The 15466-nt window shown below is 42.5% G+C and overlaps 1 protein-coding gene across 1 annotated transcript in view; it reads right to left on the bottom strand.

Annotated features, from left to right (window-relative positions):
• The window catches only part of LOC124595843 (glutathione S-transferase-like), a 331038-nt gene that overhangs the window by 25950 nt on the left and 289622 nt on the right, over nucleotides 1–15466 (bottom strand). Inside the window, exon 4 of the mRNA XM_047134745.1 lies at nucleotides 4333–4500. Coding sequence (XP_046990701.1) covers nucleotides 4333–4500 — 168 coding nt within the window. The remainder of the gene's footprint in view (nucleotides 1–4332; nucleotides 4501–15466) is intronic.

Genomic DNA, 15466 nt, shown 5'->3' with positions numbered 1-15466 from the left:
AACACCCTTATCAGCAGATTCTGTTGTTGGGGAGTCCACCATCACCATGTTGCAAACACATTGCAGCTCTCTCACTCCTGCAAGCTGATGTGTATGCCCATGAATGTTGATCCTGCTTCACTAACAGTCAAATCACTGGGCCCGGCATGCCCTAGAGGGATACCTCTGCTCCAAGAAATCTCTGGGCCTATGCAGGGCTCTCTGGGTCCAGCACTGTCATTGACAGCTTCCCTCTGGACATTTCCCAGCCCCTGGCCCCTTCCACATGTTGCCTTCTCCTACACAGGCCAAGCAGCTGGAGGCCTGATGTACTGGGTCAAGGGATATGGATTTAGAAACACCATCAGATGTGCATATGCAACATAGGGCGTATCAATAAGTGTAACACAGCACATGTCCAATGAAGGTGACTGTGATGGGAACATTATCAATATCGCAGGCCAGCCGTATGAACATGTTAGGGATATATACATATATAAGGATGTCTCTTCCTTGAATGCTATCATCCAACTTCACTTCCACAACTGAACTACTATCATCACCACTGATAACCTGGAACAGTTCCTGTGTTTTATGGCACTTCAACTGACAAGCACATTGTGTCCGCCACTACCAGACTTAAGAGAACGTGCTTCATATTATTATTACAGTACACATACATTGTGTCAAAGGAGTGCTTGGCCTTACATAAATTTGCATAAAGGAATATTATTGTTTGGTCTCATGAACTAGTAGGCTATTTCAACCTGTTCTTAAAGAAAGTTCATTTGTGTTCAACAAATGTTACTGACCCTAAATTAAGAGTTATAACAGGGAGAAATCTCAATACTGATAGCTAACAACAGACAAGATTGGAGAAAACTTAAGAAGATAGAACAGACAGGGACAATCTAAAAGTCAGGGTCAACTGCCTCGACTCTCACTTCTAACTTTATAACTTTTCACAGTAGCCATTTGGCCTCTCTGCATTATACTCTATCTCTTATTCAGATATAAAAATCTTCCTCACAGCTATCTTGTAATATAATGCAAATCATGTTAGATGTTCAGTTGGCTACCACATTAAGTGGGTTGTATCTCGTCTTGACATGAAGAGAGTAATGTATCCCAATGTTGTGGAATACCAGTATCTGACTTTTAAACAAAGCAATATAATGTGATTCAAATACAAGATTGGCACCTTTTATTGGTTACTAAACTAAAAAAAATGTGTTTTTTTAAATTTAATGTGATATGTTAGTATAACTGTAAATATAAATGTCAGAAAAATGGAATATTTAAAAGCTGATGGAAACACAGTATATATGGAACTAAAAACACTACTAGTTTGAGAAATGGGCTGAGGAGAGGAAAGAACACAATGGAACACCATTGGGGACAGGATCGTGATAGTGTGGAATATGTTGATGCATACAGCAGTAGTGGAGGCAGCTGGCACATACACAAGGGTAGTATGTTGATAGAAACAAAAAGAAAATAGTATAAGGGGAAGGATTGAGAGAAAGAAACAAGGACATAAAATTTGGGTGTGAGACAAGCAAGGGTGCAGTAGGATGATATAGAGTGAAAACTTGTTAGAGGCTGGAGGCTAATGGGATATTGGATCGAATAATTCTTAGAATGAACCATTGATGTCTTTACTTATGAAATATTGCACACAGTAGAATACTGGACAAAAATAATATTGTCGCTACATGATCTGAGAGCACAATGTTGTCTGTTTTGAGTTTAATCTGAAATTGGTGATAGTTTTAGAGATTATTCAAAAAAAGTCAATCATTTACAATATATTGGTTGTGCTTCCACTGAGACTCTCTTTGCATTATTTACATCTTTCAGTGATATGAGAAACTAAAATCTTAATTATTTTTCAAAAATTATAAAAAAGTGCACATCATTATTGGAAAATTGTGAAGAACTTTCATTTTCAAACTAAAACGTGCAAACAGAATGTGTGCATTTGAATGACTCTTGTTTTATCAGCTGAAGTGAAGAACTCCAAGTCAAGAGGAGAGTACAAAATGTTATGTACAGAATGTTTTGGGGATGGTTAAAGCTGTCCATTCTAACATCATGGATGAAGGAATATCTATCAACCTCTACTAATGGGTGAGGTTATAGAAGTGCACCCAATCAGTGCTTCTTTTCTTGTATACTAATGCTGATTTGTGACAACAGAAGTGCATGCATCAAAATTGGCTCTGCTATAGTGATCACCTATTGCTTTAATGTCCTTGCAGTCAAATTTAAGAGTAGTATTTTGATTTGCTGCTTGAAAACTAGGTAATACACATCTATAAGCAAACAATGGTAATAACATTTGATTATCAAAAATGTTGTTAGCTCCCTACCCATTTTTGCAAATATTCCAGGTATCATACTGACTGACAGGTAGTCAACTCATGTCTGTAGATTACATTTGTTGTTAGAAATGGCCATTTGTCTTAACAAACACATCACAGTTACATTTCTTGTTTTCAGTTATATATCAGTGATAGGAAAATGTGAAAAGATTACAGTTTTAACACTGAATTTCAATACTGTTTGAATTTATTTTCAAATAGTCATTTATGCCTACTGGTGCAGTCACACAGCTACAATATGTACAACAAAATTTGAACTTTTTGTCTGAGTACCATATTTCATTAGTCTAGATATCAGGTTATTAACCCTCACAAAGTTAATCTGATGTGAGTTTAGTTTGCTGTCACAAAACTTTATTGTCTATGCGTTACATAGTTCAGTAATCTGTAAGAATGTTGTAGGCCTGTGTGTGGACTCATCAATAAACCCACTGACATGTGGATTATTCTCAATAACGTCGAGAAAGTTGCTGCATTTTAAGCTTTTTGAAACAGAGTGCTGTATTCCTTGTAGATCCAAGCAGTAGAAAGAGAGATGATAAAAATTTAGACAGTTGGAAGTGATGGCAAAGGAAGTACATGGTGTTTCAAAATGAATATACAGGTTTTAAGGCTTTGCAGAATATATTACATTCACATTACAATTATAAATAATACATCAAATAAGAGAGCAACTCAAACAGTTTTGTTTGTATACCTGTATGCAAAGGGAAGAGAATGGAAAAAGCCAAGAGTGACGTGTTGAACAAGTGAGAGACTTTCACGCGTAGCCCCAAGAAATCTGTTCAGAAGGCTAGTCATGAACTAGCAGTTCTAGTGACACCTGTGTGGAGACTTAAGGAGACACCTAAAACTATGACATTATCGTTGGCAGTTGTTACAAGCTCCAAAGCCTACAGAGTATGGTTTATGTGCCAACTTTGCAACCAAAACATTGCTGCATGGCAATAAAGATTTTCCGTATCGTGTCGTCTTTGGTGATGAATCGACATTTCACTTAAGTGGAAATGTGAACACAAGTAATGTGTACATTTGGGGGTCAACAAATTCCCATGAGATGCTATAGCTGGAAAGAGACTAAGCTGAATTTTTCTGTGCCATATCCTGGCGGAAGTTTATGAGGAGCCTTTCTTTTTTGGTGAAGCAACTATTACAGGTATTTATTATCTTGATGCTCTAAATTATGGCTCTTTTCCTCAGCTGGAAGAAGCTGAACCACAGAACTTTATTTGGCAGCAGGATGGTGTGCCTTCTCATTGGCATAACTCAGTGCACGATTGGTTAAACGACTTTGTACCTTAACACTGCATTTGCCACAAGGGGCCGAATGCCAGAGCTTGCTTTGCATTACCTGCAGGTTCACACAAGAGCTGACCCAACATGACTTTTACATTTGGGATTCATAATGGATCTTGTATATGTGTGTCTGCTACCCACTGAACCATCTGACTTTAGAAACAGTATTGTTGCAACAATTATACCAGACCCACCAATCAAAGTTTGGGAAGAACTCCCACACCAACTCGATGTCAGATGAATGGTGATCCCATTGAACACTTGTTAGAAAAACTGTTTCAGCTGCTCTTTCATTTGATGTATTATTTATTATTGTAAGTTGAATGTAATAAATGTTACAGAGCCTTAGAACCTGTACATTCATTTTGAAACACCCTGTATTACTCATTCAAGACAGACACACAGCAGTATAAAATAAAAAGAGTGTATTAGACAATTAAACAGGACAAATTAGATTTTTCACATTTTTGTATTTTACTCCCTATCAACAGATTAGTATAACCATACTGAAGTGTCTTATTTGTGAGAAATGGACATGGAACTGTTACCAACAAGCTTCTTTGTTAGTATATCTGTATCTCTATTCGATAGAAGACTAGACCCTATAGTGTTAAGAAATTTCACTGATACAATTTATCCTAAAAAAATTTAGCAATGAAGTGTAAAAGAATACCTTGCTTTAAGTCAGAGAGAGTATCAACAAGTACATCACATTGTAAGCTTTCCCACTCATCTTTACCAGCTAGCCCATATTGCCTGGCAAGATAACGTGCTATGGCATTTGACTGGGCTACTTGTTTTCCATTTATTTCCAATACTGGTACCATTCCGTATGGCATCCCTGTAAAAATTAAATTACACTTGAATTAGAAAATTTATGAGCTTCTCAATGCTTTCTGTTCCAGAGCACTTGATTAAATGAATAAATAAATAAGTAAATAAAATAGAAATAGAAGTTTGACATGTCAAGTTGCAGACAGACACAATTAAAAGGCACTCACATATAGCTTTTGACTACAGCCTTCATCATCAGTAAGAGGTAGAGTGTTCTCTGCTATCATGTTATGCTTGAATTTGTGATGTGTCATCATATACCCAAACAGTATCCAAGATATGTCTTTTTTTCTGTATTTCGTAGCAGATTTACAAGCTTCCCAGGATTGTGCTAAATTTCTATGCACCTTTGCATTAAGTGCGTTACAGACTGCTGGAACTGAGGATAATATCAAATGAGTTTATGGACTGAACCATTTAGCCTATAACTTCTTTGTTGCAAGTCAGTTTTTGTAAAGTTCATTTTTGGCATATGTCTGACAACAACATAAGAGGGTGCTTAAAAGTAAGTTACCAGCACCTGAAGTCTGTGGGAGTGTGCTACACTTATGACTCACTTTAAGGACTTCATGTTAACTTTTGGAGCAATAGGTCCTTGCCTTATTGCAGTTTTATGTCTCTTCATTATGGCACATGAAATTAGTTTCCATAAAATACAAACTAGGCAAACCAAAAAACTGACAGTGCTCTAGTGTATTATTCTGCTATCCCACATGGTTGCAACAAATCAGTGATTTTATTCACTGGATTATATCTAGCAAATGCAGAGTTGTGAGAATTAAGGCTAATAAACTGGAAACAGGATTTGCAGAAATATCTTCCACTTTTTACAATTTACTGTGTTTAAAATAAGTGCTGGTTATTTATCCCTCGCCACTCATTTAAATTTTAGGTATATTACGTGAATATGAAATGTTACATAATTAATGTAATCCATATGGAAAAAAAATTATTTTCTTTCCTCCCTTTTTTCTCTCTCTGAATATAGAATCTTGTGATAACTTATGACGGGATCAGTATTTCCAAATATAAAACGTTTACTTACAGTTTTTGTCAATGCTCAGTATGCATTCCTTCTGATGCAAATTACTATTACATGACACTTAAAGATGTCCTATGGTTGTGCAACTACTATGATATTACTGCAGTCCCTGCTGTTGTTATATGGTTTACAAGTTAACCTACAGTATTTGGGAGGGACAGATAACCGAGTCTTTCACAAATGCTCATAGGCAGAAACACTAAGACAGTTAACTGTGATAATACAAACTAGGTAATCAATGAGGCAGTCAAGAATCAGTAGAATTCCTAATGCTAGCTCATCCTTGAGGAAACTCATTGTTAATAAATGCTTGTACACCACTAAGGAAGTGTGGTTAGGGCTCCATCCTGTTTCTAAATGAAGTCATTGTGATCGTTGCCATACAGAAAGTACAATAAATAAACTATATTGTGGGCAATGAAGAGCTACAGTCTATGACCAAAATATCTGAACATCCAACAGAAAGGGCACCGTCTAAGGTACAGGGCACACAGACATGGTGTACCATGGATGTCTGGCGGCAGTGTGGCAGGGATGTGATGCAGACGGACGCGGGCAAAGCATTCCACAGTGACACTTCCAAGAGACACAAGCCAGTTGTATCACAAATAGTGTCAAATAACTTGTCTTCATCAGACCAAGATAGTCAATGCAGTGGACCTTTTGCAACTTATGTGAAAAAGAGGAAGAAATTTGGAATATTCACTGTAGTGAAAGAACTGAACATGTATTGAAACTGTTTCCAGATTGTGTCAACAGTCAAGATGCAAAGACATTAGCTGCCAGTGGTCACAGATTTACTTAAACGGGGCAAGATGAAAATTTGTGCCAGACTTGAGATTTGAACCCAGGTCCCCTGCTTACTAGGCAGATGTGCTGACTACTATGCCACCCAGACACAGAGTCACCACAACTGTCCAGACTACCCTAGCACATCTGTCAAACCCAAATTCTCAACTTATACCACAAAGTACTGATGTAGTGCCCCCGCTCATTAGTCTCCTTACTCGTGGCATCTAGCCGATCCCTGTAAGGGTTCAAGCCTGGTGTACATCTGCACTGTAGGGATCATTGGCCATTATCACCTTAATTATAGATGTAACGTCTGTTCTTTCAGATGTGTCTGAAAGAGCAGAAACCACGTATATGTCTCAAAAGTGGTTTTGTATAGTGTTAGACAAAAGCAATGAACTGGAGCCAAATGATCTATATCTGCATTCACATACACTCTCTGCAAACCACTGTGAAGTGCATGACAGAGGATATTTAGGTGTGGTATCATATTTTAGGGATACTTCCCATTCCAAATGCGTGTGAGGCACAGGAAGAAAGACTGCTTCAATCTCCAACTATCCTTTTTTATATAATGTGCAATCTGTCCAAATACATTGGTGATAAATAATGTCCTTTACTGGAAGAATGGGAGAAGAGGATAAAAAGACTTGGAATTCTATGTGGTATTAAAGACAGCCAAAGTCAGCAGCAGATTAAGGAAGAAGCATAGGACGGAGGAACGTGGAGAGCCTACATACCTGTCGTAAGTTAGATATGCAGGGTGATTATAATTAAAGTTAAACTTTCAAACTGCTATAGAAACAACACACTGGTCAGAATGACGTCACATTGCAACAGAATATTATGGAGAACGGGGGAAACGTATGGCAGAACAAAAATAGACAGATACAAAATGTAGCAATAGATGGCGCTGTAAGCATCATAATTTAATAGTGGTCGACTACAAATGACAAATGAATCATGCAACAATGCCTAAGGTGTACGTTTGATGTTAAACTGTACTACTCAGTGGGCATGGGTGTACATGTATGATACTGTTAGTTACATAAGCCCATCCACCACGGCAAGGTCATACATATCACATTGGATAGGAAAAATCGGTTTTTAATTGTCTTGAGACCAAAAACCGCATGAAAAGCATCAATCAAAATCAAATTGGATTATTAATTTCTGCGTGACTAGCGCAAAATACACTCCTGGAAATTGAAATAAGAACACCGTGAATTCATTGTCCCAGGAAGGGGAAACTTTATTGACACATTCCTGGGGTCAGATACATCACATGATCACACTGACAGAACCACAGGCACATAGACACAGGCAACAGAGCACGCACAATGTCGGCACTAGTACAGTGTATATCCACCTTTCACAGCAATGCAGGCTGCTATTCTCCCATGGAGACGATTGTAGAGATGCTGGATGTAGTCCTGTGGAACGGCTTGCCATGCCATTTCCACCTGGCGCCTCAGTTGGACCAGCGTTCGTGCTGGACGTGCAGACCGCGTGAGACGACGCTTCATCCAGTCCCAAACATGCTCAATGGGGGACAGATACGGAGATCTTGCTGGCCAGGGTAGTTGACTTACACCTTCTAGAGCACGTTGGGTGGCACGGGATACATGCGAACGTGCATTGTCCTGTTGGAACAGCAAGTTCCCTTGCCGGTCTAGGAATGGTAGAACGATGGGTTCGATGACGGTTTGGATGTACCGTGCACTATTCAGTGTCCCCTCGACGATCACCAGTGGTGTACGGCCAGTGTAGGAGATCGCTCCCCACACCATGATGCCGGGTGTTGGCCCTGTGTGCCTCGGTCATATGCAGTCCTGATTGTGGCGCTCACCTGCACGGCGCCAAACACGCATACGACCATCATTGGCACCAAGGCAGAAGCGACTCTCATCGCTGAAGACGACACGTCTCCATTCGTCCCTCCATTCACGCCTGTCGCGACACCACTGGAGGCGGGCTGCACGATGTTGGGGCGTGAGCGGAAGACGGCCTAACGGTGTGCGGGACCATAGCCCAGCTTCATGGAGACGGTTGCGAATGGTCCTCGCCGATACCCCAGGAGCAACAGTGTCCCTAATTTGCTGGGAAGTGGCGGTGCGGTCCCCTACGGCACTGCGTAGGATCCTACGGTCTTGGCGTGCATCCGTGCGTCGCTGCGGTCCGGTCCCAGGTCGACGGGCACATGCACCTTCTGCCGACCACTGGCGACAACATCGATGTACTGTGGAGACCTCACGCCCCACGTGTTGAGCAATTCGGCGGTACGTCCACCCGGCCTCCCGCATGCCCACTATACGCCCTCGCTCAAAGTCCGTCAACTGCACATACGGTTCACGTCCACGCTGTCGCGGCATGCTACCAGTGTTAAAGACTGCGATGGAGCTCCGTATGCCACGGCAAACTGGCTGACACTGACGGCGGCGGTGCACAAATGCTGCGCAGCTAGCGCCATTTGACGGCCAACACCGCGGTTCCTGGTGTGTCCGCTGTGCCGTGTGTGTGATCATTGCTTGTACAGCCCTCTCGCAGTGTCCGGAGCAAGTATGGTGGGTCTGACACACCGGTGTCAATGTGTTCTTTTTTCCATTTCCAGGAGTGTATGTTCAATATGCTGCCCACCGTTTTCTACACTAAGTTGAAATTGAGAAACAGCATGTTCCACCACAGATCGAAGTGTTTCCGGGGTCACGTTCAGAACGTGTCGCACAATATGTGCCTTCAATGCAGCTTGCAGCTAAGTTTGCAATCGGAACACTGAACACAACATCTTTCAGATAGCCCTACAGCCAGGGCCACATGGATTAAGATCAGGTGGTCGGAACGGCCAGGCGGTAGGGAAATGGCGGCTGGTAATTCAAGCATTTCCGAAATGGCGCTTCAGCAGCTGCTTAACTGGATTTGCAATGTGCAGAGGTGCGCCATCTTGCATAAAAATGATCCCATTCACACATGCACGCTGTAGGAGAGCTGGAATGACATGGTTGCGCAAAAGACACCCATAGTGCTTATCAATGACGGTACAGGTAACAGGGCCGGAAGTACCTTTTTCTTCAAAAAAATTTGGCCCTATGATAAATGATGAGGTAAACATGCACCACACAGTGATCTTTTCTGGACGAAGTGGTACTGGTTGATTTGCGTGTGGATTTTCCGTTGCTCATATTCGACAATTCTGTGCATTGACATATTCTGTCAGATGGGAGTGGGCGTTTTCTGTCCACAAAATCTGTCACGGCCAATCATTGTCCACTTCCATGCGAGCAACAAATGCTAAATCCAAGGTCTCTCTTGCTGGCAGGTCAACAGGAAGCAACTCGTGCACGTGAGCAATTCTGAATGGATAACAAAGAAGGATGTTTCGTAGAATTTTACGCACCGTGCTCACGGGTATGTCCAATGTTCGGACAATTCTCCGCGCACTACATGTTTACACACCACCACTCCGTCTCCTCTTGCATTGCTGTGGCCACTGCTTCCTCTGACGTGAAATCAATTCGTTTCCACCCTCTACGAGGTTGCACACCATAAGAATTTGTCTTTTCGAATTTCCGAATAATTTTCTCCAGACCCACGGCAGTCATGAGACCAACGCCTATTTTAAACCCTACAGTGTCCGGAACTTCTGCAGAGCGACGTGTACACAGTCATCATTCCTGTAATACAGCTTTACAAGCAGAGCGTGATTCTGCATTGAGACAGTCATGGCGAACATTGCAGACGCGAAAGGAGGAAAAGCCGTGTACCTGGTGTGTTTATACCAACTTCAATGGGTCGTACGCATGACAGGTGCTTTCATTTACGTATTCTGAAACATACAGCGCCATCTATTGATCAATTTTCACACTCTTGTTTTTCTTCTGCCATACATTTTCCCCCTTCTCCGATAATATTCCGTTGCAATTTAACGTCATTCTGAACAGTGGCTTTATTTCTACAATGTTTTGAAAGTTTAACTTTAATTATAATAACCTTGTACTAAAGAAAGGGTTACGATGCACAGAGGCAAATAATTTATTTCTATTAGTGTACATGGATGCAACAGTGATTGACAAGTATTTTAGAACAGTAATTTTGGACGACCTTTGCAAGAAATGCCAGGACTGGCACCAGACATGCACACGCCTCAACTCCACCCTCCCTCCAAATACTGGTCAGCCTTCCACCACCTTACTGGTAGCCATCCTACCCCACATTACCCCATCCTCCATGATGATCAACCCTTTCCTGACAACCTCAGTATGGCTAACCATTTTGCTTCCCACCTATCTGAGGTCTTCTCCATTCCTGATGATCACCATTTTGATTACTCCCTCTCCCCCACCGTCCTTGACAGCACTGACACCTCTGTCCCCCCGCTCGCCCCTAGCTTCCAGTACTTGGATCGGTTACCCCCCTCAGACATCAACACTCCCATCAACGCACAAGACATCACACTCATCCTCCGCTCCAAGCGCAACACAACCCCTGGTCATGATGGCGTCACCTACCGCCACCTCAAGGAATCCCCCCATCCTTCCTGTCTGTCCATGCTACCCTGTACAATGACCTCCTCTCCACTGGATTTTACCCCGACTTGTGGAAGACTTCCCGTGTCCTGCTGTTCCCTAAACCTAATAAACCCCCCTCTGATACCTCTTACTATTGTCCCATCTGCCTCACCTCCGTGTTCAGTAAGGTCTTCGAGGCCATCCTCTCTCACTGTATTTGCCGCCACCTTAACCAGCACCACCTCCTTCCCCTTACCCAATGTGGCTTCCGGCCTTCCTTCTCCACCAACGACCAGCTCCTTAACCTTACCAATCTTCTTTCCCTCCAACTTAACTCCCGTCGCTCCACTATCTTTGTTTCCCTTGATCTCCAGAACGCCTATGACTGTGTCTGGCATCCCGGGCTCCTCTTCAAACTCCAGACCTATGCTCTCTCCATCAACTTCATCCGTCTCATTGCTTCCTTCCTCTCCCATCATCCCTCCTATGTGACTATCCACAATTCCAACTCCTGCATTTTCTATCCCTCTGCTGGCGTGCCCCAAGGTTCTGTCCTTTCCCCTCTCCTCTATCTCCTGCACACTGCTGATATGCCCAAACCTCCCCCACCTGTTCATCTTCTCCAGTTTGCTGATGACACCGCCTTCCTAGCCCCCTCCAAGACCCAGGCGATCATCATAGGCCGCACCACCCGCTCCTTCCGCCTCCATGATTTCTACCTCACCATTTATGGCCGTCCTATCCACCTACTGCTACCCTCAAATACTTTGGCCTCACACTCGACCATCACCTCACCTGGACCACCCCATCTCCTTACCATCTAAAACAAAGCTCACAACCGCCTCCGCCTCCTGAAACTCCTGTCCGGCCAGACGTGGGGTCTGCATCCTTCCACCATCCTTCACACCTACAAATCCTTGATCTGCCCCATCCTCTGTTATGCCAACGTAGCTTGGATTTCCGCCTCTCCCCAGTTCTATAAAGCCCTCCAAATCCTCGAACGCCATGCGCTCCGCCTCACCTTCTGTATCGGCAATCCGTCCCCCACGCGCATCCTCTATGACCTCATCCCCTTCTCCCACCTTCTCCTTTTCCTTGGACACATCCGCACACTATATATTGTCTGCCGTCTTGATCCCCCTCACCCCCTAGTGTCTCCCTTCCTCTCCACCCCCAACCACTTGCCGCACCTTTACCGTTGTACCCCACCCTCTCTCCATCCCCACACCCTCCATCTCCTTTCCCAACCCAACTTCCACCATCTACCCCTACCGGATGATGAGCTTCGCCCTGACATCTACCCTTCCTACCAACTCTAACCCCATCTTCCTGCCTCCTCCTCAGGGCTCCCTCTCCTCCCCCTCCCTCCTCCTGAGCGGCTTCCCCCTCCTTCTCTTGTGCCCCCTTTCAGTGTCTATGCACTCCCTCCTGCCCTGTCTTCCCTCTTCATCTCCCACTCCACTTGTCTCCTGCCTCTTTGTGTACCCACTGACGCCCCTACTCTCTTCATCCCGTCACTTCCCCTGCTGCCCCTTGCTCTCCCCTCCTTTTCCACCCTCTCTGACTTTTCCCTCAGCAGGTCTCACCTGGCAGTTTTATTCTTTGTCGTGTGTGCTATAAATGGGTTTTAAGTGTGTTGTTCTGCAATGTTGTTAATACGATGGCCGACTTTTAACCTGTACATGTCCATTCAGTGTCTTCTCTGTGTTTTAAGAATCGCCAACTGTGTTTTTAACTTTCTGGTGACTTTTTTAACTGTCCCCCATGAACGTCTCCATGCCAATCTATTTTTACCTCCATTTTCTCCCATTACTCTGTTATATGTTCCCCTTTTTTATCGCCTTATGTATGTAACATTTTATTCTTATTTTAGTTGTCCTGCCACTCGGCTGAAGAGCGGCGGACTGTGCCGCTGACAGCCCTCCCCTGCCCAAATGGGGCAGGGGAATGAAATCATAATAAAGTGAAAAAAAGACGACCTTTGCAACAAGATCAATAAAATTTATAGCAAATTAACTCCATTACCTGGTGAAATGTAAAATATAACATTCCTCTGTTTTGTGACAGATCCTCCAACCACACAAATGTAATGAAATCAGATGACAAATTAGCGAAGAGTACAGAACAGCAGATTGTGACAAGTGAATGATAGTCAGCAGAATGGGCGTCTGGTATATTGACATCAAAAATCAGATCTGTAAATACACTTTTAGATTGCAACCCCTCAGATGATGATCGTTCAAATTATTTGCGGGTTTCGCAGCATCCTGAACTGTGATTGAAAATTCTCAAGACATTAATGTGTCAATATGATAACAGGAACCCAACCAAGAAATTAATCATAGCTAGTGATGGGTATAACTGATTGGAAACAATCGATTCAGTAGGCTATTGGAAACGACTCATTCCGTTGTGTATTTATCTGTTGAATTATTCATTCGTTCCTTTATGTGAAACCAATCCAAGGGAACAACCAAATAAAAAATAATAAAAAAAAAACGATTCAGTTAGTTTCCAGTCGTTTCTCCTTTCAAATGGCTCTGAGCACTATGTGACTTAACTTCTGAGGTCATCAGTCGCCTAGAACTTAGAACTAATTAAACCTAACTAACCTAAGGACATCACACACGTCCATGCCCGAGGCAGGATTCGAACCTGCGACTGGAGCGGCCGCTCGGCTCCAGACTGTAGCGCCTAGAACCACACGGCCACTCCGGCCGGCCGTTTCTCCTTTCCTGTCTGAGTAACCCCCCTGCTCCCAATCATCCAGTTGAATGCGGCACTGGTTAACCATTTCCGTCTCAGCTACATGATATGCAAACACTTACAACACGAAAAACATATCGATATGGTAATACTAAAACGCAAACACATTTCAACGCCCATAAGAGCACCTTCGGATAAAAACTCAGGCTGCAGCATCCAGATAGTGTTTTGACTGTTTTAAAAAGTTGCAGACTTTGGAATTTGTAAATGTATTTTGGGTACCGTTATCCTAGAATAACATCGCACTTCCTGCTACTTTAGCTTGAATGAGATTTGCATATCGATCTTTCGACTAACGCGTGAAACCAGCTGGAACACAGCACTGTAAGCAGTCCATGGTTTTTGGTAGGACATTATTGTCTACCACCCAAGTAGCCTTATTCACGCAGTTTAAAGGAGCTTCTTCGAGCAAGCATCCGTTGCACTCCATGTTGTATAATAAACAGTTAATAGCACGGCCACGGCACAGTCTTTTCTTTCTTTCATTGTTTCACGGTGTAATATCTGCACGTAATTCGTGACATACTATTACATATTTCATTTAATATCATGTAGGTATAAAAAGAAGGGAGGCGTTATTACATCACAAAATGAAAGCCGATGTTCGCATCTTAACTAGCCCAAAACACTAAGATTCATCGCATTCATATCTCCACAGTTCACCGCGGCGATACTTCCTTGTGACGTCACTGACGTGCCCGTGCCCAGTTTCAACAGTGCTGGGTGCTGTGATTGTTTGGAGATGTACTTGTTTCAACAAAAATACCAGCTTGCATTGTTTACGGGTGTTCTAATCGATCTGATGGTAGTCTAAAGTTTAATGGAATCACATTTCATTCTTAAGTGGAGCCCCTCAAGCAATATTTTCTTTTGTATACATGAATTATTGTTGCACTGTTTACTCTTATTCTAGTGGTTTTGCCGGCCGGAGTAGCCGAGCGGTTCTAGGCGCTTCAGTCTGGAACCGCGCTACTGCTACGGTCGCAGGTTCGAATCCTGCCTCGGGCATGGATATGTGTGGTGTCCTTAGGTTAGTTAGGTTTAAGTAGTTCTAAGTTCTAGGGGACTGATGACCTCAGAAGTTAAGCCCCATAGTTCTCAGAGCCATTTGAACCATGTTTGTGGCACAAACTAAAACTGACAACGTTTCTTTTTGATTACTCCTATTCCACAGAAGATTATCTACTGTATTGTGTAAATGGTGATGGGTAGGAATTGCTAATATATGCCTGTCTTTAATTAAAAAAACGTAAAAACTAATAAATGATCACCATGGAGGAGTTCTTACAACAAAAAAAAAAATTATGTCAGTATATATGACAAATGATACATGGAACATGAAACTAACTAACTAACTATTGGTATATCATAAAGCATATATACTTTCAAAACCTCAAAATGAAATTAGAAAGAAAATCAAGCAGATGACGAAAGTAGCCGCGCAATCCATTTGTGCTGTGTTTGGCTATTCCTGAAAAACTCTTACTGGCGGGAAATATACCGCGAAAAGAAGCAAACAGGCTACTGTTGGAAACGTAGGCCTACATCTTACACAGGTTAGGCTATCATTACTAAAAAGTTACTTATATACGTGTTAAAGCAAAATGTATATTTTAAGGGCTCTTCAGCGTTTGAGTCCATTCCCTTAATCACATTTACAGCATTCCACAATGCTGAAAGATGTTCAAAAATTTATAACGTTTTTTACCCCGTAAATGCTATTATTGGTCACACACTGAATGACGCGTCATAGGTAAGACGTCAAAATGAGAAATTTTGGAAACTACAGTGAAACTAATGGTCTAACAATCTAATAAAACAAGAACTCTATTCTGCATGGAGGTATACCTCCACGCAGTTCTGTGTCT

Source organism: Schistocerca americana, chromosome 2 (assembly GCF_021461395.2).
Source record: "Schistocerca americana isolate TAMUIC-IGC-003095 chromosome 2, iqSchAmer2.1, whole genome shotgun sequence".
NCBI lineage: Eukaryota > Metazoa > Arthropoda > Insecta > Orthoptera > Acrididae > Schistocerca > Schistocerca americana.
This window is presented reverse-complemented; position numbering and strand designations above follow the sequence as displayed.